Here is a 25,902-nt window from a genome sequence, read left to right as displayed (position 1 = left end):
GGCCAGCGGCTTTTAACTATAGCATTGCGTGTGTGCACAGTATAACGAATCAGAGGCATGTAGTGTAGATACTGGAGCTGAAGCTGAGCTATCAGACTAACAGCCCTGCTAAGGGCTAATCGTTTGTATCACATTCACATACAATCTGCATTTATCCTAGGGAGGGAGAGAGAGTCGCAGGAGCAGTGACAGAATCCACTCTGTATACAGAGATTAGACCTGTGCAGTCCTTTTGCAATTTTGCAAACATATAGCTGCAGTTTTTTTTGCGGGAGCTGGAAAAATGTAATATATTTTGATCCATCAAGTATTATGCACTTTGCGGTCCTTTCTTGTGTTATATAAAAATTGTTGAAACATTTTGCTGGGCTACATTTCTCAGCCATGCACTATTATGTAGTGGGAAGTACATTTCTGTGTTCTCTAAAACTGAAAATAACTTTTTAAAAATGTTGTAGGCTTCCATTTTTCAGATGTATGTGGGCTGTGAACGTTTCTTCTGTGATCTTTAAAACTGAAAAAAAGGATTGAAACATTTTTCTGGATTGAATTTGATTGTCATCCATACACCTTTGCGCTCTTTCTTTTACATTACAGTGGCACAAACCCACAAAACTGCATTGATTGCCGCAGGTGACCAATTTTTTTTCTTGCGTTAAAAATAAACTTGGTTTCAAGAGACCTAGCAATTTCAAAATGCGTAAGGCATGCATTAAGGGACAGGGAAATGGAAGTGCTGATGATGGTGCACGCAGATACGGAGCAGATGCGGTTACCCCTTTTGCTGTAGCACATGAAACACGCCCATCCGTGACACGTAGGTTCCGGTCTCACTTTGCAGGGATTCACGGGACACCACTTCTGAAGCCAGAGCAGTGAGAACAGGTGGTCAGTAGGACAGCAAATAATGCTTCCAGCTTGGCAGCACCACCCAGTCTTCCACACTGTCCAGTCTCACCAGCCTAAAGTCTGGGTCACTTAATCCTCACCCTGATCCTCCTTCCTCCCACCATGTTGAGTCCCAGGAGACTGGTGATCCCACATTAGGATACTCTGAGGAGCTCTTTACAACATCATGTCTTGATTGCAGACGCTCGACCTGCATGCTCCAAGAGGGACAGTAGGACATGCTGTTTAGTGATGCACAAAACTTACAGCTGCCCCTACCCTAAGAACATGATGGTGGGTAATGGTAGATTTGGGATAAGGAGGAAGATGATGATGACACATATTTGCCTCTAAGACTTGTTGTCAAGTCACAAAGTCAGAAGTACCAGGGGTGCAGTGGTGGAAAACGAGGTGGTAGATGATGAAGTCACCGACCCAACCTGAGAAGCTGGCATGCAGAGCGAGAACAGCAGTGCTGAGGGGCAGAGAGGTATTGGCAGAGGCAGAGGAAGAGGCAGTGGGGTGACCAGAGGGAGAAGGTGGGAAACTATTCTGCAGAGTTCTGAGACAAACAAAATTACCATTGCAACCTGTACCATGCCAAGATCAGCTGGGTCCTGATATCTAAGAACCTCACCACCAACAGCATGATCAAGAACATGTCATCTAAGCACCTGACTCAGTGGGCAGGACGGCTGTTGTGAATTCTGTTGTCGAGCTCCCTCCTGTGGTCGTGAATGGTACTTCGGCGAGTTCTGTCTATGGGCTCCCTCTGGTGGCTATGAGTGAAGCTGCTGCTTCTGAGGTTCCTTACACAGGTGACGTGGTTTATCCTTTGGTTGGCTGCTCTATTTAACTTCCCTCAGATCGTTACTCCATGCCAGCTGTCAATGTTTTTGCATTGCTTCAGTTCGCTCCTGGATCTCTCTGGTGACCTGCCTTCTCCTGCAATAGCTAAGTTCCTGATTGTCATTATTTGTTCACTGTTCTCTTGTCCAGCTGGTTATCATGATTTTGTCTTGCTAGCTGGAAGCTCTGGGATGCAGAGTGGCCCCTCTGCACCGTGAGTTGGTGCGGAGGTCCTTTTTGCTCACTCTGCGTGGTCTTTTGTGGGTTTTTGTGCTGATCGCAAAGTTACCTTTCCTATCCTCTATCTGTTTGGTAAGTCTGGCCTCCCTTTGCTGAAACCTGTTTCATTTCTGCGTTCGTGACTTTCATCTTTACTCACAGTCAATATATGTGGGGGGCTTCCTTAACCTTTGGGGAATTTCTCTGAGGCAAGGTAGGCTTTATTTTCTATCTCTAGGGCTAGATAGTTCTTAGGCTGTGACGAGGCGCCTAGGTCTGGTCAGGAGCGCTCCACGGCTATTTTTAGTGTGTGTGATAGGATTAGGGCTTGCGGTCAGCAGAGCTCCCACATCCCAGAGCTCGTCCCGTATGAGGTTTAACTATCAGGTCATTCCGGGTGCTCCTAACCACCAGGTCATAACAGACGGCTGACAGGACTGCCACTTTCCCTGTGCTAGGAGCTTGCCAATCCCCTGTCGATGACACTGGTGCAAATGCCTCCCGCCCTGCGCCTGTCCTTGCACATTTTTAAACACCATCATCAGGCGCTATCAAATCCTTGTCCCAGCACAGTGTTCAGCTGTCCCTACTCCAAGGCTTGGAATGTAAAAGAAAGTTCCCAGCCAACCACCCATAGGCGCAAATGCTAAATGGGCATATTTCCAGGCTGCTGGCATAGAAATATTACCATTTTAGTCTGTTAGACACGTAGGATTTCCTCTAACTCATGGCAGCAGCCGTCCCTCGATACTCGGTCCCCAAATGCCCCTTTTTCTCCTGTTGTGGTGTCTTTCTCCTTGTACCAGCATAAGTCCAGGAACATCACTCGTGCATTTACCAATGCACTTACTATTGTCTACTTAACGACCGACACGTGGACAAGCGCTTGTGGCCAGGGATGCTACATTTCCCTAATGGCACACTAGGTGAACATTGTGGAGGCTGGGGCTGAGTCCCACCCTGGCATAGCACATGTGCTGCTGACGCTGAGGATTGCTGGCCCTACTTCTATTAGGGTTTCCTCCACCTCCTTCCTGCATCCCCTCCTGCTCCTCCATCTCCGATGTGGTATCTCAGATCATGTCAGCCAGAAGCTGGAAGCTCTGCAGCATTGAATCAACGAAGTGCCAACAGGCTCTGCTGAAACTAATTTGTCTAGGAGACAAACCAAACACTGCAGCCAACTTACATGAAGGAATAACCGACCAGACAAATCTGTGATTATTGCCTCTGAACCTCCAATCAGGCATGGTCATGTGTGATAATGGGCTTAACCTGGTGGTGGCTGTGAAGGTTGGCAATCTCACACACTTAGCATGCTTAGCACATGTGCTCAACTTGGTAGTTCAGCGATTTCTGAAAACATAGCCAGATCTGCCAGTGCGTCTGGTAAAGGTACGCCCAGCTCTGGAGCCCGCACCAAACAGCCGGAGTCCGACATTGGCGTACTATTATGCCCGATGTTAAAAAGGAGTAAAAGTGTAACACCATTGTTCTCAGCGGCGATCTGGGAGTCAGAGATGCTTCCAGGGGTCTTCCCCATCCTGTTCTCCTTACGTTCAACACTTTTTCCATCTATAGAACATTTTCACTGTCCTCAGACCTCTTTTTAGAGTCTGCCGGTAAGAAGCTCAGCCTTCCCATTGACTCCGATTATACTCGTTACTTGAAACGAACATGCAAGAACTAGGAATTCCTCTGTTTGATCAACGAGCACCCGAGCATTTTACTGCTCGCTCATCCCTAATTATAACCTCATCTTGGAAAACCCAACAAACCACTTCTACTCCCAGCTGGTAATTTTCAGGCCTGATGAGAGTGATTATTATTTATAATATTCATTCTTTCTCGTCTTTATCTTCTAGGACAATTTCAGTTTAGTAATGAAGCCCCCCTGGGATTTCCAGCAGCGGAGTCAGAGAGCTGCCTCTGGTAAGTGCACATCCCAATTGTATCATAGTAGAGTCTATCGGCCGGGGTCGACTATACAAGTTTGCATCTAGGAGGTTGGGGGAGCCTCAGATGACCTGGCGTCCAAGGCATGTCATCATCCACACTTTTTACTTTATGGCTGTATTACTTCTACATTGTATTTTTGGAGCACTGTTTGGCATTATGTGGCACTACTACATATGCACTGTGTCACGGATCCCTACTCCGTGGTGTAACTAATTCGTCACGTGCCCACTCTCAGCATGTGACTTGGGTTGTGCCTGCAAGGGTTAATCTATCTCCCCTCTCTCAGTCCAACATTCAACCTCTGTCCTATGCTGTAATGGGAGCATAAATCACACACCGACCCAGGCCACACACCCACTCATACACGCTGCCGCCACTCACCAAATACACAGGCGATGAGTCCCGGAAGTATTAATACTAATAATGTCTACTATTCATAAGGCTCACACACCTTAGGCTATGCATTCTTTTAGAACATTCAAGGTTCAACTTGTTAAAGTTTTATACTTTAATAACAAAAGGTTCAATGCTTACAGTAAGAAAAGGTATAAAAATATGATAATAAAAAGACATACAACTTATGCAAAATAGTATAAAAATAAACAAGAGAAACTTACAGAAATCATCTAACTGGTAGTTTGCTTTCTGCTCCCTGAGGGGGGGGGGGGGGGTGAATGGAGTTGGTGGAACACATCAGCGTCTCAGGCAGCCCTCACATGTGAACACTTGCATACAGGTCTAATTTATAACTTTGGTCTGGAGGTCAGATTTCTAGACCAGCCCCTCAGGTTAATATCATATTTGCTTGGTTTTTGATTGGACCACGGCCGCGCCCCCCCAATGAATATATTATTTTCTCCTGAGATCCTTTGTGTAAACGTTCTCACGGAGATACTATCAGGCCATAATTAACATTTCTCTTCCAAGAGCTAAGAGGTGTCAAATGTTAACTTTCTTCTCGGCTTCCAGCAGGACGCCCTGGTGAGATTGGAGACAGAATTCTACTTGTCCCAGGAAAATACATATTAAAACCTGGGTGCAACTTGCAGCTTTTCATGACAGATGTTATATTATTGCCAATGACACAATAAATCTATACATAGTCCACTACACACACATATATATACAGTGGGGCAAAAAAGTATTTAGTCAGTCAGCAATAGTGCAAGTTCCTCCACTTAAAAAGATGAGAGGCGTCTGTAATTTACATCATAGGTAGACCACAACTATGGGAGACAAACTGAGAAAAAAAAATCCAGAAAATCACATTGTCTGTTTTTTTAACAATTTATTTGCATATTATGGTGGAAAATAAGTATTTGGTCAGAAACAAACAATCAAGATTTCTGGCTCTCACAGACCTGTAACTTCTTTAAGAGTCTCCTCTTTCCTCCACTCATTACCTGTAGTAATGGCACCTGTTTAAACTTGTTATCAGTATAAAAAGACACCTGTGCACACCCTCAAACACTCTGACTCCAAACTCCACTATGGTGAAGACCAAAGAGCTGTCAAAGGACACCAGAAACAAAATTGTAGCCCTGCACCAACCTGGGAAGACTGAATCTGCAATAGCCAACCAGCTTGGAGTAAAGAAATCAACAGTGGGAGCAATAATTAGAAAATGGAAGACATACAAGACCACTGATAATCTCCGTCGATCTGGGGCTCCACGCAAAATCCCACCCCGTGGGGTCAGAATGATCACAAGAACGGTGAGCAAAAATCCCAGAACCACGCGGGGGGACCTAGTGAATGAACTGCAGAGAGCTGGGACCAATGTAACAAGGCCTACCATAAGTAAAACACTATGCCACCATGGACTCAGATCCTGCAGTGCCAGACGTGTCCCACTGCTTAAGCCAGTACATGTCCAGGCCCGTCTGAAGTTTGCTAGAGAGCATTTGGATGATCCAGAGGAGTTTTGGGAGAATGTCCTATGGTCTGATGAAACCAAACTGGAACTGTTTGGTAGAAACACAACTTGTTGTGTTTGGAGGAAAAAGAATACTGAGTTGCATCCATCAAACACCATACCTACTGTAAAGCATGGTGGTGGAAACATCATGCTTTGGGGCTGTTTCTCTGCAAAGGGGCCAGGACGACTGATCCAGGTATATGAAAGAATGAATGGGGCCATGTATCGTGAGATTTTGAGTGCAAACCTCCTTCCATCAGCAAGGGCATTGAAGATAAAACGTGGCTGGGTCTTTCAACATGACAATGATCCAAAGCACACCGCCAGGGCAACGAAGGAGTGGCTTCGTAAGAAGCATTTCAAGGTCCTGGAGTGGCCTAGCCAGTCTCCAGATCTCAACCCTATAGAAAATCTTTGGAGGGAGTTGAAAGTCCGTGTTGCCAAGCGAAAAGCCAAAAACATCACTGCTCTAGAGGAGATCTGCATGGAGGAATGGGCCAACATACCAACAACAGTGTGTGGCAACCTTGTGAAGACTTACAGAAAACGTTTGACCTCTGTCATTGCCAACAAAGGATATATTGCAAAGTATTGAGATTAAATTTTGTTTCTGACCAAATACTTATTTTCCACCATAATATGCAAATAAAATGTTAAAAAAACAGACAATGTGATTTTCTGGATTTTTTTTTCTCAGTTTGTCTCCCATAGTTGAGGTCTACCTATGATGTGAATTACAGACGCCTCTCATCTTTTTAAGTGGTGGAACTTGCACTATTGCTGACTGACTAAATACTTTTTTGCCCCACTGTATATATATATATATATATATATATATATACATATATACACACACACACACATATTTCACCACACACTGTATTATTTTCACTGTATAAAGTGGTATTATTACAGTTTAATATTTACCAACTGTACGGAAGTTGTTTTTATCAAAAATGTTTGCAAATTTTAGGGCTATATGTTGCAGGGCACCAATAATTAGGCACAGTATGATGTGGTTGATTGTGCACTATATGACCATACACCACATGTACAGGGTACTGCACAAAATAAGGCCGGCCCTGACTGCAAGGGGAGTATGGGTCACTTTCCTTCTTTAGTAATTAGACTAGCGGCAAAGAACTGTGCAAAGAGAACAAAAGAGAAGACATACAGTCATGACCAAAAGTGTTGGCACCCTTGAAATTGTTCCATAAAATGAAGTATAAACATGTATAACAAAACATGTGTCACGCTCACGCCCTGACTGGTTGGCGTGAACTCGGGGGGTTTGTGGCCCCACTGTGCCACAAACCAGACTACCCTGGAAGGGGCGTGACTATGACAGCTGCCTGGGTTTTCACTGGAGCCTCTGATGGTGAGGTCAGGCTTGTGCAGCAGGTGCTACTCCAGGGTGGTGTCTGGCTGTGGCTGCTCATCCCACTTGGGAGACAGGAACACTAGAATTGGTATCAGGCAGGACTAGCAGATGAGCACAGATGAGATTCAGATGAGTAGGCTGGCACGGCTGAGACACAGAGCTGGCAGAGACACGGCAGAGAACACAGGGCTGGCAGGAACACGGCAGAGAACACAGGACTGGCAGGAACACGGTAGAAAACACAGGACTGGCAGGAACGGTGTATGAAGGTGTGGTGTATGAAGGAACAGGTAGAGACTTGTTCACACAGGAGGTGCAGGTATGGATAGGATGAATGAAGGAACAGGTTGGGACCTGTTCACACAGGAGATGCAGGTACGGAAACAAGCCAGAAGGAAAGGAGAATGAAGGAACAGGTTGGGACCTGTTCACACAGGAAGAGAACTGTTGTGAATTCTGTTTTCGGACTCCCTCCTGTGGTCATGAATGGTACTTCGGCGAGTTCTGTCCATGGACTCCTTCTGGTGGCTGTGAGTGGAGCTGCTGCTTCTGAGGTTCCTTCCACAGGTGACGTAGTTTATTCTTTGGCTGGCTGTTCTATTTAACTCCACTCAGATCGTTACTCCATGCCAGCTGTCAATGTTCTTGTACTGGTTCAGTTCGCTCTTGGATCTTTCTGGTGACCTGTCTACTCCAGCAGAAGCTAAGTCCCTGCTGGCTAATTATTTGTTCATTGTTTCCTTGTCCAGTTGGCTATCATGATTTTGTCTTGCTAGCTGGAAGCTCTGGGATGCAGAGTGGCACCTCCGCACCGTGAGTCGGTACGGAGGTCTTTTTGCACACTCTGCGTGGTTTTTTGTAGTTTTTTGTGCTGACCGCAAAGATACCTTTTCTATCCTCAGTCTGTTTAGTAAGTCTGGCCTCCCTTTGCTGAAACCTGTTTCATCTCTGTGTTTGTGACTTTCATCTTAACTCACAGTCAATATTTGTGGGGGGCTGCCTTTTCCTTTGGGGAATTTCTCTGAGGCAAGGTAGGCTTTATTTTCTATCTCTAGGGCTAGTTAGCTCTTAGGCTGTGAAGAGGCGTCTAGGTCGTGTTAGGTACGCTCCACGGCTATTTCTAGTTGTGTGACATGATTAGGGGTTGCGGTCAGCAGAGTTCCCACTTCCCAGAGCTTGTCCTGTGTGAGTTTAACCATCAGGTCGTTCCGGGTGCTCTTAACCACCAGGTCCATAACAGAGAACAGCAAGGCTGCGGATAGGAGCGGAAGAGCAGCAAGAGATAGCGCAGCAATAAAAGCTAAGCAGAGCAGAACCACAAGGAATATGGAGAGGAGCTGCAGCAAGAGATTTCTGCAGCGGCAAAGCAGAGCAGAACCACAAGGAATGCGGAGAGGAGCTGCAGCAAGAGATTACTGCAGCTGCAGAAGCTAAGCAGAGCGGAGCCGCAAGGAATGTGGAGAGGAGCTGCAGCAAGAGATTACTGCAGCCGCAGAAGCTAAGCAGAGCGGAGCCGCAAGGAATGTGGAGAGGAGCTGCAGCAAGAGATTACTGCAGCTTCAGAAGCTAAGCAGAGCAGAGCCACAAGGAATGTGGAGGAGCTGCAGCAAGAGATTACTGCAGAAGCTAAGCAGAGCAGAGCCTCAAGGAATGCGGAGAGGAGCTGCAGCAAGAGATTACTGCAACAACGGGAGCTGAGCAGAGTAGAACGGAGCAGAACCTCAGGAGTGCGGAGTAGAGATCAAGCCACAAAGGTACAGAGCAGGCAGAGCCGCAAGAGTGCGGAGCGTAAGCAGACTAAGAACACAAGGAAATACACAGCAGGGAAGGAAGCCACAGACAAGGAGACAGAGGTAGGACAAAGTACAGACAAGGCAATGGAACAAGACACAAGGACAAAGACACAGGGACCAGGATATTCTGCCTCCTGGAGGGCGGACAACAAGATCAAGGCAAGAACACTGAGAAAAGCCTCTAGAGAGGGAGTAACAGAGCAAGGCCTGGCAAACTCAGAAGCTAAACACTAACTGAGCTAACACATTGCACAGGCCCAGACTACAGGGTCGAGCTGCACCAAATACTTGAGGCCTCTTGGTAATTGGTCAGGAACAGATTAGACAGGTGCACCTGATTCCTATAAGAACCAGAGAGTTCAGGCGCCGGCCCCCTATACACATAGCCAGGAAGCATGCACAGAGAGAGCAGAGACACAGAACATGGAGCTGGCATGAAACAGAAACCACATCATGGCCTGGAGCAGTGGGTAAGATTGTGTGAGAGATGAGAGGCCATGCCATGATGCCAGCAGAGTTGTTACAACATGGGGGATTGTGATAATTATCCGGGAGAAATACTTCATTAACTGGAACAATTTCAAGGGAGAAAACACTTTCGGCCATGACTGTATCATCTCCACCAGGGGCAGAGCTCAGGACTGTCTGCAGCCTCTGGGATGGCTTGTCCAGTTTTTAGGCACACAATTATTTAAATTACATATCTCCCAGTGAAGCAGTGAACAATACTGCAGCTGCAGACCAGGTTCTGTCTCCTGTGCAGGCATTCACCTTGTTTTCTGTTAGGTAAAGACGGCCATTAAAATTGAAGAACAGATATCCAAGTCAACAGGCTGGTCCTGCAGAGCAAGTGGCAACTGTGATATTACATGATGGTCTAAAACTGTCTAGTAATGATCATCTTCAAATGTGAAGGATCGAACTTGTTCATGTTGCAATATATGGAAGAAAAGTGACAACCCAATGAAGGTTCTAAAGGTCATCAACGTTGGGTTTCAGTGGAGTTCACTACTTTAGGGAACATCACTAGAATCTATGACTTTAGAAAAGATCTTTGGAGTCCATAAATTTAGAGAAGATCACTGGAGTCAATATATTTAGAGAAGATCATTGGAGTCCATAACTTTAGAGAATATCACAGAAATCCATGACTTTAGAAAGGATCTCTGGAGTCCATGACTTTGGAAAGGATCTCTGGAGTCTATTACTTTAGAAATGATCTCTGGAGTCCATAACTTTAGAGAAGATCACTGGAGTCCATAAATTTAGAGAAGGCTACATCACTGCAAATCATGACTTGAGAAAAGATCACATCACCGGAGTCTATGAATTGTGAGAAGATCACTGCAGTCTGTGACTTGTGAGATCACAACACTGGAGTCCATGTTTTGTCTGAAGATCACATCACTGAAGTCTATAGATTATGAGATCACTGGAGTCCATGACTTGTGAGAAGATCACATCACTGGTGTCTATAGATTATAGGATCACAGGAATCCGTGATTTGTGAGAAGATCACATGATTGGAGACTGTGAATTATGAGATCACTGGAGTCCATGACTAGTGAGAAGATCCCATTGAGGAAGTCCATGTCTTTGGGAAGATCACATCGATGGAGTCCATTAGTCATTAAAACTATCAACCATTCCATTATGGAAATTTCCACATGAGATTAGTGCTAGGGAAGAATTTTTTTGGTGATGCCAATCGCTGTTGACAGCCCCCTGTGGTCTCGTTGGGTTGGGAAACATCTAAGACTGTACTCTAACAACCCTCCAAAACACTTTTATGTTCAGAGACATCTATGATATACCAGTATGGGTGGGATCTTCACATTATTTGTCTTTCCAAATAATCACCAACAAAAATGAAGACTTTTTTTATTTTCAGCAAAGCCTCCTGCTTGTTACTTCCCGTTTATTGCTAATGGAGACTCCTTCAGTGAGTGCACTATGGAGGGTCAGACCCGCAGCTACTGGTGCTCCACCACAGAAAACTACGACAGAGATGGGAACTGGAGCTGGTGCACCGGCCCAGGTGAGACGCGTCATGTTCTTACACGTAGATTGCAATGTGCTTTCCTAGGATCCAGTGTGCTGTGGTCACTTACATGCGGTTGACGGTTACTTACCGCTTCCCGCTAGTGTACCCCTTGACTCTTATTTTCTAATGTGGTCATGTCCGTGCATAGAGAGAATAATGCCGGGGTTCACATACTATTTAAACTATAATAAACCTGAGAGCTAACTGTAAACCAGCATTATTGTGATCTCCGTGTATCCATAGTTGATGGGATTGATCATCAGAATGTCCGCGATTCTAAGATCTGAGGTCTATGAATGTGCGACTCTGGATCTGGGCGTCATCGTCATCTTTGTGTCTTGCAGGAACCAGCAGCTACTTAGCCTGTGTATTTCCTTTTCTGTATAATGGGGTACAGTGGACACAGTGCGTCCTGGACATCAAGGGGTACACCTGGTGCTCCACTACAGCCAACTACGACCGGGACGGCAAAGCCATCTACTGCCTGGAAGTCGGTACAGTGTAGCCGAGCAGATTCTAAGGATCAGATGCTACCGGCCTGGATAGAAGAACTGTCAAAGCCGACATCATGATTAGCGCTTACGTTACATGAGACTTCCTTCTTCACTTCCTTCTTCTTTTATCCTTCATTTCTCCATTTAATCAAAACTTCTCTTTCATTTCACATTTATTTTTTCTTCTTTTATCCCTATACTCCCATCTGTCTTCTTTCTATAATTTCTTCTTTTTTTCCATTTTTCATCCATTATAATGTTTTATGTTTTCTTTCTCCTTTCTTTTACAAGTTTCCTTTTTACTTTCCTTCTTTCTTTGTTTCTTTTATCTTTTCTTTTTTTCCTTCTCATTGCATCCTCTTTTACTTTTATTCTTATTCCTTTTCTCTTTCTCCACTTCCTCATACTTTTCCTCTTTTCAGTCTCGTTCTCCTCTTTACTCTTTAATCCTTTCTTTACTTTTCCATTCCTGCTATTTACAGTTAGCCAGCGTTCATCTTATCATTTTATTTTTCCCTCTCTTCTTTTTTCTTTCTTTCTCACTTATTGTTCCATTTTCCTTATTTCCATCCCGCCTTTCTTTTTCCCCAATCCCTACCTTTCTCCTTCCTTCCTTACCTCCTTCCTTGCCACATCCCTTCCTTTTTTCTGTCTCTTTTCTTCCAATAATTTCTTCTTCACTCTTATTTTCCTTCCTCTTTATTTTTCTTCTCAGTTCTTTTGTTTCTATCCTTGCCTTCTTTTCTCTTATTCCTTCTTCCTTTCTTTCTGCCTTTTTCTTTTTTACATTCCGTCTTAGATTTTTTATTTCTCAATCTCTTGCCTTTTATTCTTCTATTTCCTTCTCTCTCTCTCTCTCTCTCATTTGTCTTTTTTTCTTTAAGTATCATTCTCTTTCTTTCTTTGTCTATTTCTTTATTTCGTTCTTTCCCTCTCTGTTTTTTTTTGTTTCTTTTTTTCTCTTTCTTTCCATCTTTCTTTCTTTTTCTCTTTCTTTTTCTCTTTTTTTCTCTTCTCTTTTCTACTTTCTCTTTCTGTCTTTCATTCCTAATCTTTACTTTTTACTTTCTTGTCATTCTATTTTCTTCTACACTTCATTTTTTTTCCTCCTTTAATTCACTTTCCTTCGTTCGTACTGTTTCTCTCTTTTACCTTTCATTTTCATATCTCTCTCTCCTTCTTCATGTCTTCTTGCTCCATCCTTCTTTTCTTCCTTCTTCCCCATTCTCCCTCCTCTCATTATTGCCCTCCCTTCTCTGTTCTTTTCTTCTTCCTTTCTCCTGTAAAGTCTCGGCATCGCCGTTGGATGATCAGAAGAACTGGCAGTGATTTCAGGATATTTCCCTCATAGATTAACCCTTTGTTGCCTATGCATTTACAAGAAATAAAGACTTTCTGCAGCTGCAGACGTTGGCGCTGACAATCAGCGGCAGTCGAGGAACTGCAGAAAAAGAGGCCGGAGGGGAAGATGATTTACGTTGTATTTCAGAAATACAAAACAACTAATTATTATCTATAAGAATAAAGTGTAACAATGTGACTCCTCCGGCTCTGAGCCTTTACAGATGTCTACCTATCTTCCTGACCTTTCTTTTACATTCCTTTGAAGATTTCAAGTCATCCACTGCAACCATAGCGTCTGGTACCCTCGGATCGGGCATCCTGGCAGAAACGAGTCCTGAGGCCACTGAGCCGGCCACCCCGGCTACTGCAGATTTGGACACAACCATAGACTCACTCGGGACCACCCTGAGGGCGACCCACCAGGACGTCTCGAAATCAACATCACCAGCCCTGAAAACAAGTCCAACCACTGCCCAGACAACACTGCAGAGTTCCAGTCCATGGCCCACCTCAAGCACCTCCCAAGACTGGGGGTCCACAGATACCCACAGCACAGGGGGATCCTCCGGTAAGAGATGTCCTTCGTCCTTTCACCATGTGTGGAGTGGTTACAGCCTTCAACAAGCTCAGGACGGTCCTCTCTTGAAACACTCTGTGCCGCTCTATATGGCTATGTTATGAATGGGGTGAGGCCCGGAGAACAGGTCGTCTTTTGGGGGATTTGGGGGATATTTTACATTTTTTTTAACTTTCTTTAATGCAGGTATGACATTGGCGACAGCGAATTCAGCTCAGCCAATAGGTAAGTGACGTTATATACTCACCTCCCAAACAGACAGATTTTTATGCAATTGTCCTGAGATAATGGGAAGGAGTTAAAACACATTTTAGGACAAAGTCAAGGATGACATATTGCATATTTCACCCCGCAACTACAGATTACAACTCTCTAACCTATGGTTTCCTTCACTTTGCTATTTATGTGTAAACACCGGCATCCTTTTGTTGTCCAACTCCCTGAAAAGGACTTCTCCTGCCTCAATGACCTGTCTATTGTAGAGCTATTGGTCTGTGCAGTATACACATCTTCCTTCAGTTACCTGGGCATAAAGAGGACTCCTTGCATGCTAATTAAGCTTGTTCACATTTCTTTAAGGGCAGCTTAGAGCGCTAGCTCCTGTTTCCTTATGGCAAATGGGAGAGGGGAGAAAAAGGGTGGGATGGGGGATATGAGTGACTTCAAGAATTTTTAGAATTTTCTATGACATCTAAGATTAGGTTTAACTAATGTACTATAATATTTAGGCTCCTCCGGATCCTCCTCCTCCAATTCCAGTGACCTGAGACAGCTGATGGAGTGGTTAAATCACACGACTACAGTAAGTCGTCAATGGGGCCAAAACTGTTTAAAATTTGCAACTTGAAACTTCTCAAATACTCGCAGACTTTGGGCATATTTGTTCATGTCCCCTCCAGCTAAGACAACTTTTTGAAAGAGTTTATTTCAAGAAACAGAGTAAGGACGGGTGCTCTACGGCATAAATATAGGTGGTGTACTATTGACTGGTGTTTGTAAATCACCCCTTTTTTGTCTGGGTTCCCATCGTATTCCTTACTGAATGATAGAGTCATGTAATAGCAGCTGTTCGAGCTTTTGTTCTTATATCATCAGATGTTCTCCCGAAGCCACCACAATTCTGAATACTTTTGTCTCTTGGTCTTACAGAACATGTCGACAGAAATGGGATTGGGCATCATTCCGGATTTACAGAAATACGTCTTTTCCATTGGTCCTTCTGGATTTCAGAAAAATGAGAAGGAATTAATTGTGTATATTCTAGGGAACATAACAGAAAACGTTGCCCAGTCTAATCTGAGCTTTCCTGCAGGCGCTGTGATGGTGAGTAATGAAATTCCCAAGAGAAACAAATAGAATATTTTCTAAAGGTGCTCAGAAGCTGCTGGGCCAAAATCGTAGACAATGTGAAATATCAAAAAGATACGACCACATAAGGACAATGGATATGGTCTCCACCTCTGAAATCTGGACAGAAGAACAAGGAGGTCTAAGGATGGAAAATGTCTTGTCCACCACCGATGGTGTGAGGAGAACTTCATGTCTAAGATGGAAAAACAATATGTTATTGTGCAAGGAATCTATTTTTACCATGGTGATAGCAATCCATCAAAGATCTGCTCACCTTGTAAATGTTGCCAATAGTAGATACTTGAGTTCTATATAACACAGATGTTAATAACCGTCGGCCATTCTTACTCATTGATTTTTTGGTTTCTCCTTTCTAGGACATCCTGTACATTGTCAATGAAATCCTCAATGAAACGTCTTGGAGACAAGCATCCACTATGCTCAGCCCAACACTTTTACGCTGCTTCGAAAATCTCCTAGAAAGTATGGAGTTGATGAATGAGTCTTATAATGTGTCCTATGAAAACATCGAGTTCTATTGCTTAGTGGCCCCTTGCGTGAACATGAGTAACGAGAATGCCCTAAGTATTAATCCTCATATCAGTTTGGCTCTAGCCCAGGAGGACAGTCAGCAAACCTTTCATCCAACTTGTTTGGTCAACATTTTGTTATTGTCCTGCGCGACCCTGAATATGGACTTCCCAGGTCAATATGAAGCAGAAGAGGAATCCATTTACCAAGTAGACAGTAACATCATGACCAACGTCTTACGAGTCCATGATAAAACTTTCCACAACCCGAATATCAATTTGACCTTCCAATGTTCCAATGGAAATTACTGTGACCCTACGACTATTTGTGCTTTTTGGAACTTCACCAGGAGCATTTGGTCTTCAGAGGGGTGCACTACTGAAATTGATGATGGAGAAACCCACTGTTACTGCCATCATCTCACATCATTTTCTGTGTTGATGGCAAAATACATCCCCAATGCCCTGAAGAACAACTCGGCACTTGACTACATCACCATGGCAGGTCTTGTTATCTCCATTCTCTCTCTTGTGTTGTGTATCACATTCCAGGTGTACCTTCTAAAGTTTCCCATGAACCTTGTAGCTTATTACAGACATACCGCCATACTCAACGCTTCCATCTTTCTTCTTCTAAGCTACATCTCATTTATTGCCGCCAGTTATATCACACCTAAGCGATATCTCCGGCTTTGCGTAGGGCTAACCTTCTGCACCCATTTTTCACTCCTAGCTTTCTTTTGTTGGACTTTAGTCCAAAGTCTGTTTCTTTTTTGCCGCTTGGTGTTTGTGTTCCATCATATCACGAAGAAGGAATTTATGAGTCTTTCTATTGGTCTTGGTTACGTATGTCCCAGCCTTATTGCCGTGGGAACCTTCTTGTACTACTCTCCTACCAATGATTATAGGAGGGACAATGTTTGCTGGCTGGACTCTGATTCGGGGGCTTCGATGGCTTTTAACATCCCAACCATCATTATTCTGTCTGGAAACTTCCTCGTCCTTCTTGTAGTACTTCGTAAACTTCTCAGACCGTCCATCTCAGAGGGCTGCAATGAGGATGAAGAGGTCATCAAGAAACTGGTGAAGGCTGTAGTCTTCTGTACACCTCAGTTTGGATTGACCTGGGCTATCGGAATCCCATTACTGTCAGATGGGAGCTGTGTGGCGTTACACTATTTGTTTGTTCTTCTCAATCCACTTCAGGTCAGTGTTTGCCAATTTTCTTTCTTGAGATTAGGTTAGACGTGTGTCTGAATTGGTGCAGAGAAGAACAGGAAGAATAAGAAGTGAAGAAATTGGTCAAGGTTCGAAAAGACTCAAAGATTCAAATATTAGATGTCATTCTGACTGACCAAGAACGAGCATTCTAAAATTCAGGAGTAGCACAGGAGAACAATTAGAGATATCAGGAGATTTACAGAAGACTGAGAAGGGTCTTGGGTCATTGGTAAAATGGAAGGCATGGGAAGATGGTGAAGTGAAGAAGGGGGCAAAGCTGAGAATTACTTTGTGGATATTTAGGATTGTGTAGTAGTGATTAATATGGAGTCGATGACCTCCTAGTTCAAGAGTTAGATGATAAGAAACACCCGGCTGATCAATTCTGGAAGGATTGAGAAGGTTCTACAGAGATGGGGTTTGGCATTTAGTTATTGTCATTGGTTAAAAAATGTTAAAACGTTAAAGTTGAATGTGAATCTGGAATGAACCCAAGTCAGTAGATCTGAAGGTTATCAGTGGTTTCTCCATTTTCCCTTGTAAAAGACAGCGGCTGTTGAAAATGTAGTGATTTGACGACATTTTAGGGTTCATGTAAAAAATATCATTTCAGATTTTCTTGGTTCATTTCTGTTCTGTAGGACCGGAAAGAGGGATGCAAGTGTTATAGTTGCAATATGGATCCTAAAATGCATCCTGATCTAACCAATATGAACTTAGATTATTTACTAATGATCCTTAGACTATTGTTGATTGGAATCAATGGGATAAAAAAACATATCTAATCTATTTCATCCAAAGTTATACCTATATCCACCCAACCAACCAACTTATCATATGAAGCTGATCATTGTTGTGAGTTCTGTTTTTGGGCTCCCTCTGGTGGTTGCTGATGGTACTGGGTGACTTGTCTTTCCTGGGTTTCTGGGTTCCACCTGTTCCATCAGCATATGGGAGTTTCCTATTTAACCTGGCTTTGCTGGCATTTCCTCGCCGGTTATCAATGTATCCAGTGTGTCTTGTTACCTCTGCTCCCTGCTCCTAGAACCTTCTGGTCAAGCTAAGTTTGGATTTTCCTGTTTTGGTGTTTTGCTTTATTTGGTTTTTAGTCCAGCCTGCAGATATGTGATTCTTGCTGCTGGTTGCTCTAGTGGGCTGAAATTGCTCCTCATGTACCATGAGTTGGCACATGAGTTCAAGTAATTTCAGGATGGTTTTTTGAAGGGTTTTTCGCTGACCGCGCAGTTCACTTTTGTATCCTCTGCTATCTAGCTTTAGCGGGCCTCATTTTGCTGAAACTGTTTTCATACTGCGTATGTGCTTTCCTCTCATTTCACCGTCATTATATGTGGGGGGCTGCTATTTCTGTGGGGGATTTCTCTGGAGGCAAGAGAGGTCTGTGTTTCTTCTAATAGGGGAAGTTAGATCTTCGGCTGGAGCGAGACGTCTAGGATCATCGTAGGCACGTTCCCCGGCTACTTTTATTTGTGTGTTAGGTTCAGGGTCGCGGTCAGTTCAGGTTCCATCGCCCTAGAGCTTGTTTGTATCTGTGCTTGTCCTTTAGTGATCCCCTGCCATTGGGATCATGACAGTATAACCGGCCCACAAAGTGTTAATTGTATTGGCTGAAGTAGGAGGATAAGTAGTCTGAGGAAGTTTTTTTTTTTTTTTTTTCTTTCTCTTTCCCTCAGAGTTTGCTGCCTAGCCTTATTGCAGCCTGGCTACTTCCTCCTCCTCTTAATCTTTGAATGGCTTTGATCCCAGCTGTTTATCATGGACGTCCAGAGTTTGGCTTCCAGCCTGAATAATCTTGCCACTAAGGTTCAAAATATACAGGATTTTGTTGTACATGCTCCTATGTCTGAACCTAGAATTCCTGTCCCAGAGTTTTTTTCTGGAGATAGATCTCGTTTTCTGAATTTTAGGAACAATTGCAAGTTGTTTCTTTCTTTGAAATCTCGCTCCTCTGGAGACCCTGCTCAGCAAGTCAAGATAATTATATCTTTCCTGCGGGGTGACCCTCAGGATTGGGCATTTGCATTGGCACCAGGGGACCCTGCGTTGCTTAATGCGGATGCGTTTTTTCTGGCATTGGGTTTGCTCTATGAGGAACCTAACCAAGAGATTCAGGCTGAAAAAGCTTTGTTGGCCCTCTCTCAGGGGCAAGATGAAGCAGAAATTTATTGTCAAAAATTTCGGAAGTGGTCGGTACTTACTCAGTGGAATGAGTGCGCTTTGGCTGCAAAGTTTAGAGATGGCCTTTCTGAGGCCATTAAAGATGTTATGGTGGGGTTCCCTGCGCCTGCTGGTCTGAATGAGTCTATGACTATGGCTGTTCAGATTGATCGGCGTTTACGGGAGCGCAAACCTGTGCATCATTTGGCGGTGTCGTCTGAACCGTCACCTGAGATAATGCAATGTGATAGAATTCAGTCCAGAAGTGAACGGCAAAAGTATAGGCGGAAAAAAGGGTTGTGCTTTTATTGTGGTGATTCAGCTCATGTTATATCAGCATGCTCTAAACGCACAAAAAAGGTTGATAAGTCTGTTGCCATTAGTACTCTACAGTCTAAGTTCATTCTGTCTGTGACTCTGATTTGTTCATTATCATCCATTTCCGTCGATGCCTATGTGGATTCAGGCGCTGCCCTGAGTCTTATGGATTGGTCATTTGCCAAGCGATGTGGGTTTAGTCTGGAGCCTCTGGAAGTCCCTATTCCTTTGAAGGGAATTGACTCTACACCTTTGGCTATGAATAAACCTCAGTACTGGACAGAAGTGACCATGCGTATGACTCCCGTTCATCAGGAGGTGATTCGCTTCCTGGTACTGTATAATTTGCATGATGTCCTAGTACTTGGTCTGCCATGGTTACAAACTCATAATCCAGTCCTTGACTGGAAATCAATGTCTGTGTTAAGCTGGGGTTGTCAGGGGGTTCATGATGATGCACCTCCAATTTCTATCGCTTCATCTACTCCTTCTGAGATTCCTGTGTTTTTGTCTGACTATCGGGATGTTTTTGAGGAGCCTAAGCTCAGTTCGCTTCCTCCTCACAGGGATTGCGATTGTGCTATAAATTTAATTCCAGGCAGTAAATTTCCTAAAGGTCGTTTGTTCAATCTGTCAGTGCCAGAGCATACTGCTATGCGGGATTATGTTAAGGAGTCCTTGGAAAAGGGACATATCCGTCCATCTTTGTCCCCTTTGGGAGCAGGTTTTTTTTCGTGGCCAAAAAAGATGGTTCCTTGAGGCCTTGTATAGATTATCGTCTTTTGAATAAGATTACCGTAAAATATCAGTATCCTTTGCCATTGTTGACTGATTTGTTTGCTCGCATTAAGGGGGCTAAATGGTTCACTAAGATTGATCTTCGGGGTGCGTATAATCTTATACGAATAAAGCAAGGTGATGAGTGGAAAACCGCATTTAATACGCCTGAGGGCCATTTTGAGTATTTGGTAATGCCTTTTGGACTTTCTAATGCTCCTTCAGTCTTCCAGTCCTTTATGCACGATATTTTCCGTGAATTTCTGGATAAATTTATGATTGTGTATTTGGATGATATTTTGGTTTTTTCTGATGACTGGGAGTCTCATGTTCAGCAGGTCAGGAAGGTGTTTCAGGTCCTGCGGGCCAATTCCTTGTTTGTAAAAGGCTCAAAGTGTCTCTTTGGAGTCCAGAAGATTTCTTTCTTGGGGTATATTTTTTCCCCTTCTACTATTGAGATGGATCCCGTCAAGGTTCAGGCTATTTGTGACTGGACGCAGCCTACATCTCTTAAGAGTCTACAGAAGTTCTTGGGCTTTGCTAATTTCTATCGTCGTTTTATAACTAATTTTTCTAGTGTTGTTAAGCCTTTGACGGATTTGACTAAGAAGGGTGCTGATGTTGCTAATTGGTCTCCTGCGGCTGTGGAGGCCTTTCAGGAACTTAAGCGCCGGTTTTCTTCTGCTCCTGTGTTGCGTCAGCCTGATGTTTCGCTCCCTTTTCAGGTTGAGGTTGATGCTTCCGAGATTGGAGCGGGGGCGGTTTTGTCACAGAGAAGCTCCGATGGCTCAGTGATGAAGCCATGCGCGTTTTTTTCTAGAAAGTTTTCGCCGGCTGAGCGGAATTATGATGTTGGTAATCGGGAACTTTTGGCCATGAAGTGGGCATTTGAGGAGTGGCGTCATTGGCTAGAGGGTGCTAGACATCGTGTGGTGGTCTTGACTGATCACAAAAATTTGATTTACCTTGAGTCTGCCAGGCGTCTGAATCCTAGACAGGCTCGTTGGTCACTGTTTTTCTCTCGTTTCAATTTTGTGGTTTCATACCTGCCAGGTTCAAAGAATGTGAAGGCGGATGCTCTTTCTAGGAGTTTTGTGCCTGACTCCCTTGGAAATTCTGAGCCCTCTGGTATCCTTAGGGATGGGGTGATTTTGTCGGCCGTCTTCCCAGACTTGCGACGTGCTTTGCAGGAGTTTCAGGCGGGTAAACCTGATCGTTGTCCGCCTGAGAGACTGTTTGTTCCGGATAATTGGACCAGTAGAGTCATCTCCGAGGTCCATTCTTCTGCGTTGGCAGGTCATCCTGGAATATTTGGTACTAGAGACTTGGTGGCCAGGTCTTTTTGGTGGCCTTCCTTGTCGAGGGATGTGCGTTCTTTTGTGCAGTCTTGTGAGGTTTGTGCTCGGGCTAAGCCTTGCTGTTCTCGGGCCAGTGGATTGTTGTCACCTTTGCCTATCCCGAAGAGGCCTTGGACGCACATTTCCATGGACTTTATTTCGGATCTCCCTGTCTCTCAAAAAATGTCCGTCATCTGGGTTGTGTGTGATCGCTTTTCTAAAATGGTTCATCTGGTACCCTTGCCTAAGTTGCCTTCCTCCTCTGAGTTGGTCCCTCTATTTTTTCAGAATGTGGTTCGTTTGCATGGGATTCCTGAGAACATCGTTTCTGACAGGGGATCCCAGTTTGTGTCTAGATTTTGGCGAACGTTCTGTGCTAAGATGGGCATTGATTTGTCCTTTTCGTCTGCATTCCATCCTCAGACGAATGGCCAGACTGAACGAACTAATCAGACCTTGGAAACTTATTTAAGGTGTTTTGTTTCTGCTGATCAGGATGACTGGGTTACCTTTTTGCCGCTGGCCGAGTTTGCCCTTAATAATCGGGCTAGTTCTGCTACCTTGGTTTCTCCTTTCTTTTGTAATTCGGGGTTTCATCCTCGTTTTTCCTCTGGTCAGGTGGAACCTTCTGATTGTCCTGGAGTGGACATGGTGGTGGATAGGTTGCATCGGATTTGGAGTCATGTGGTGGACAATTTGAAGTTGTCCCAGGAGAAGGCTCAGCAGTTTGCTAATCGCCGTCGCCGCGTGGGTCCTCGACTTCTTGTTGGTGACTTGGTGTGGTTGTCTTCTCGTTTTGTTCCTATGAAGGTCTCTTCTCCTAAGTTCAAGCCTCTGTTCATCGGTCCCTATAGGATCTTGGAAATTCTTAACCCTGTGTCGTTTCGTTTGGATCTCCCGGCATCGTTTGCTATTCATAATGTGTTTCATCGGTCGTTGTTGCGGAAGTATGAGGTACCTGTTGTTCCTTCGCTTGAGCCTCCTGCTCCAGTGCTGGTGGAGGGAGAATTGGAGTATGTTGTGGAGAAGATCTTGGATTCTCGTGTTTCCAGACGGAAACTCCAGTATTTGGTCAAGTGGAAGGGTTATGGTCAGGAGGATAATTCTTGGGTGGTTGCCTCGGATGTTCATGCTGATGATTTGGTTCGCGCTTTTCATAGGGCTCATCCTGGTCGCCCTGGTGGTTCTCGTGAGGGTTCGGTGACCCCTCCTCAAGGGGGGGGTACTGTTGTGAGTTCTGTTTTTGGGCTCCCTCTGGTGGTTGCTGATGGTACTGGGTGACTTGTCTTTCCTGGGTTTCTGGGTTCCACCTGTTCCATCAGCATATGGGAGTTTCCTATTTAACCTGGCTTTGCTGGCATTTCCTCGCCGGTTATCAATGTATCCAGTGTGTCTTGTTACCTCTGCTCCCTGCTCCTAGAACCTTCTGGTCAAGCTAAGTTTGGATTTTCCTGTTTTGGTGTTTTGCTTTATTTGGTTTTTAGTCCAGCCTGCAGATATGTGATTCTTGCTGCTGGTTGCTCTAGTGGGCTGAAATTGCTCCTCATGTACCATGAGTTGGCACATGAGTTCAAGTAATTTCAGGATGGTTTTTTGAAGGGTTTTTCGCTGACCACGCAGTTCACTTTTGTATCCTCTGCTATCTAGCTTTAGCAGGCCTCATTTTGCTGAAACTGTTTTCATACTGCGTATGTGCTTTCCTCTCATTTCACCGTCATTATATGTGGGGGGCTGCTATTTCTGTGGGGGATTTCTCTGGAGGCAAGAGAGGTCTGTGTTTCTTCTAATAGGGGAAGTTAGATCTTCGGCTGGAGCGAGACGTCTAGGATCATCGTAGGCACGTTCCCCGGCTACTTTTATTTGTGTGTTAGGTTCAGGGTCGCGGTCAGCTCAGGTTCCATCGCCCTAGAGCTTGTTTGTATCTGTGCTTGTCCTTTAGTGATCCCCTGCCATTGGGATCATGACAGATCATGTAAAGTCCTGGCCAAAAGTCTTGAGATTGACCACAAGTTTTGGTAACCACATTTTGCCTCCTCAGTGTTTTCGCTCTATTAGTCGGATGTTTCTATGGTTACTGATGAACAATTATAAACATTCCGTACGTTGCTATGCTTTTATTGTCAAATCCATAAAGTTTCTGTAAAATTTCAATATTCCCAGGCTGCCCTTTAGTTTCCAGACTTCTCCTCCTTCGCCCCGGCAGCTGGATATCGGCTTCTGGGCAGAACCTGACTGTTGGCCTCCCGTTCTTGTCACATCAATGCTCAGAGGTTATCACAATTTCTGTTTTTTTTTGGAGGGGAGGATTGACCTCAGGTTCTCAATTAGACTGAGATTTGGGGAGTTTTCCAGCCGTGGACCTAAAATGTTAATGTTTTGTTTATCGAACCAATTAGTTCTCACTTTTGCCTTGTGACCTGGTCTATATCATGCTGGAAAAACCACCATCACCACATTGTCCTGGATAAGTCGCTCTTGGAAGAGGTTTCTAGTTTCTGGTTATCCTAATGTGGCAAGGCTCGTTTAAAGGGTCAATGTTGACTTTTAGGATTACTGCCCCCAATAGGTGGCACTATAGGTCAAGTCCCCTTCCTCTATGAAGAGGTAATTTGCATATTCAGTAAACCCTGGAAACATCTGATTAAAACATGGAAAAACATCGAAGCTGGAAAGTTTGTGAAAACCAAAATTTCTGTCTCAAAACTTTTGTCCGTGACTGTACTCTAGACGTCTCTTGGTAGATATTACTGATTACAATGTTTGCATAATGCCACTATGTAACAATTAGTATCCCCCGAATCGTTATATTGGTTTCTAACTCTGATTAATTACTGATTAGTTTCTTAATATGTGTCATATGTCTACCTAATGGTCCAAGCTCCAATTTTACAATCTACAATCAATCCATATCTCCTGCTTGTGATACCTGTGATTACCATTGAAGGGCGTCCTATACAGAGATGAGCGAACCCGAACTGTGAAGTTCGGGGTTTGTACCGGACGCTTGGTGTCCGATGCAGAACTCCAAAAACAGACTTCTCCCAGAAGTCCTTGTTACTGTTCGGAATTTGGATGCTTAATAAAGCTTGTTGAAAGGCTGCAGCACAGCCAATCAACAAGGTTTTAAGCTGTAGGCACTTCTGGTGCCATCACAGACATGCCAAGTATTAGCATGTCTGTGATTGGCCAGCGCCACCCGTGACCCAGCCTGTACAACTGCCGGAACACAGGTGGCGACACGGTTCCGATGAGTAACAGTGTAAAAAAAAATTTTAATAAACAGCCAAGGGAAAGCAGACATCTGTGAACTGGCCAATATCCATGCACCTCCCCAGCCTATTAATATCAGCCGCCAGCTGACCTTTTTTTATTGGCCTCCCCCACTTCATATTTAATAATCAGCAAATCAGACAGATGGGGGCTGATATTAATAGGCTGGGAAGATCAATAGATATTGGCCCTTTTTCCAGCATAATAAGACCAGATCACAGCTGCCGGCTTTCACTTGGCTGGTTATTAAAAATAAGGGGACCCCAAGTCGGTTTTGTTTTTTTTCACTTATTTATTAACAAGTTAAAATCTGTGCTAAAAACATAGCAAAAGTGAATATGTATGTTATGGATTGGTAAAGACCATAAGTTGTAGATACATCACCATTTTGTCTTCAAATGTGACCGATCGTAACTATAGATGTTCGAGACTTTATGGAGGTCTGTTGTCCTGATCTCTTCTTCTCTCCCGCAGGGGTTTTTCATATTTATTTTTGGCTGTTTGCTCGATAAGAAGGTGAGTGGCCTTAAGTCGTCTACTTTTACTCCTCTGATTTTACTTGCTGTATATTGTACTGCTTTTCAGTTGTATCATGTTTTATGCTCTAGTCATTCGTTGCCAAGATCATCAATTCTTCTCCTGTTCATCCTTGTCCTCTCTCCATCCTCCTTCCCAATTCTCCAAATTATGCAAAACTGGATTAAAAAATATTACATTTAACTTTTTTTTTTACTAGACAGCATTGGATTACCTACACTACTTGAAATAAAAATTAGACTGGACTAAAATAGAGACTAGATTACACTAGATTTATTAGTATAAAATAGACTAGATTACACTAGATTTATTAGTATAAAATAGACTAGATTACACTAGATTTATTAGTATAAAATAGACTAGATTACACTAGATTTATTAGTATAAAATAGATTAGACATTAGGATGTGATTAGTTGAATTACACAAAACTAAATTAAAATGGATTAATCTAGACTGAAATAAATTTTAGTAAAGCACCTTGGATTACCTTGGGCCAGAACAAAGCAAAATAAAAAACAGTTTAGACTATATTATCTTTATAGACAAGATGAGATTTACAGACAAGACTAAACTAAAGGTACCGTCACACTAAGCGACGCTGCAGCGATACCGATAACGATGTCGATCGCTGCAGCGTCGCTGTTTGGTCGCTGGAGAGCTGTCACACAGACAGCTCTCCAGCGACCAACGATGCCGGTAACCAGGGTGAACATCGGGTTACTAAGTGCAGGGCCGCGCTTTAGTAACCCGATGTTTACCCTGGTTACCGGCGGAAACATTAAAAAAACAAACACTACATACTTACCTTCAGCTGTCTGTCCTCCGGCGCTCTGCTTTCCTCTGCACTGTCAGCGCCGGTCAGCCGGAAAGCAGAGTGGTGACGTCACCGCTCTGCTTTCCAGCTGGCCGGCGCTGACAC

General features: G+C 44.0%; 1 protein-coding gene across 1 annotated transcript in view; it reads left to right on the top strand.

The window, feature by feature from the left end:
- The first annotated feature begins 3,827 nt into the window (after positions 1-3,827).
- LOC138680989 (adhesion G-protein coupled receptor F3-like) overlaps positions 3,828-25,902 on the top strand; it is a 37,475-nt gene continuing 15,400 nt past the window's right edge. The window contains exons 1-9 of the mRNA XM_069768175.1: positions 3,828-3,888; positions 10,899-11,045; positions 11,396-11,545; positions 13,155-13,457; positions 13,653-13,691; positions 14,195-14,268; positions 14,616-14,789; positions 15,194-16,552; positions 24,919-24,960. Of these exons, the coding sequence (XP_069624276.1) occupies positions 3,840-3,888; positions 10,899-11,045; positions 11,396-11,545; positions 13,155-13,457; positions 13,653-13,691; positions 14,195-14,268; positions 14,616-14,789; positions 15,194-16,552; positions 24,919-24,960 (2,337 nt within the window). The 5' untranslated portion in view covers positions 3,828-3,839. The remainder of the gene's footprint in view (positions 3,889-10,898; positions 11,046-11,395; positions 11,546-13,154; positions 13,458-13,652; positions 13,692-14,194; positions 14,269-14,615; positions 14,790-15,193; positions 16,553-24,918; positions 24,961-25,902) is intronic.

This window comes from Ranitomeya imitator, chromosome 5 (assembly GCF_032444005.1).
Source record: "Ranitomeya imitator isolate aRanImi1 chromosome 5, aRanImi1.pri, whole genome shotgun sequence".
Classification (NCBI taxonomy): domain Eukaryota; kingdom Metazoa; phylum Chordata; class Amphibia; order Anura; family Dendrobatidae; genus Ranitomeya; species Ranitomeya imitator.
This window is presented reverse-complemented; position numbering and strand designations above follow the sequence as displayed.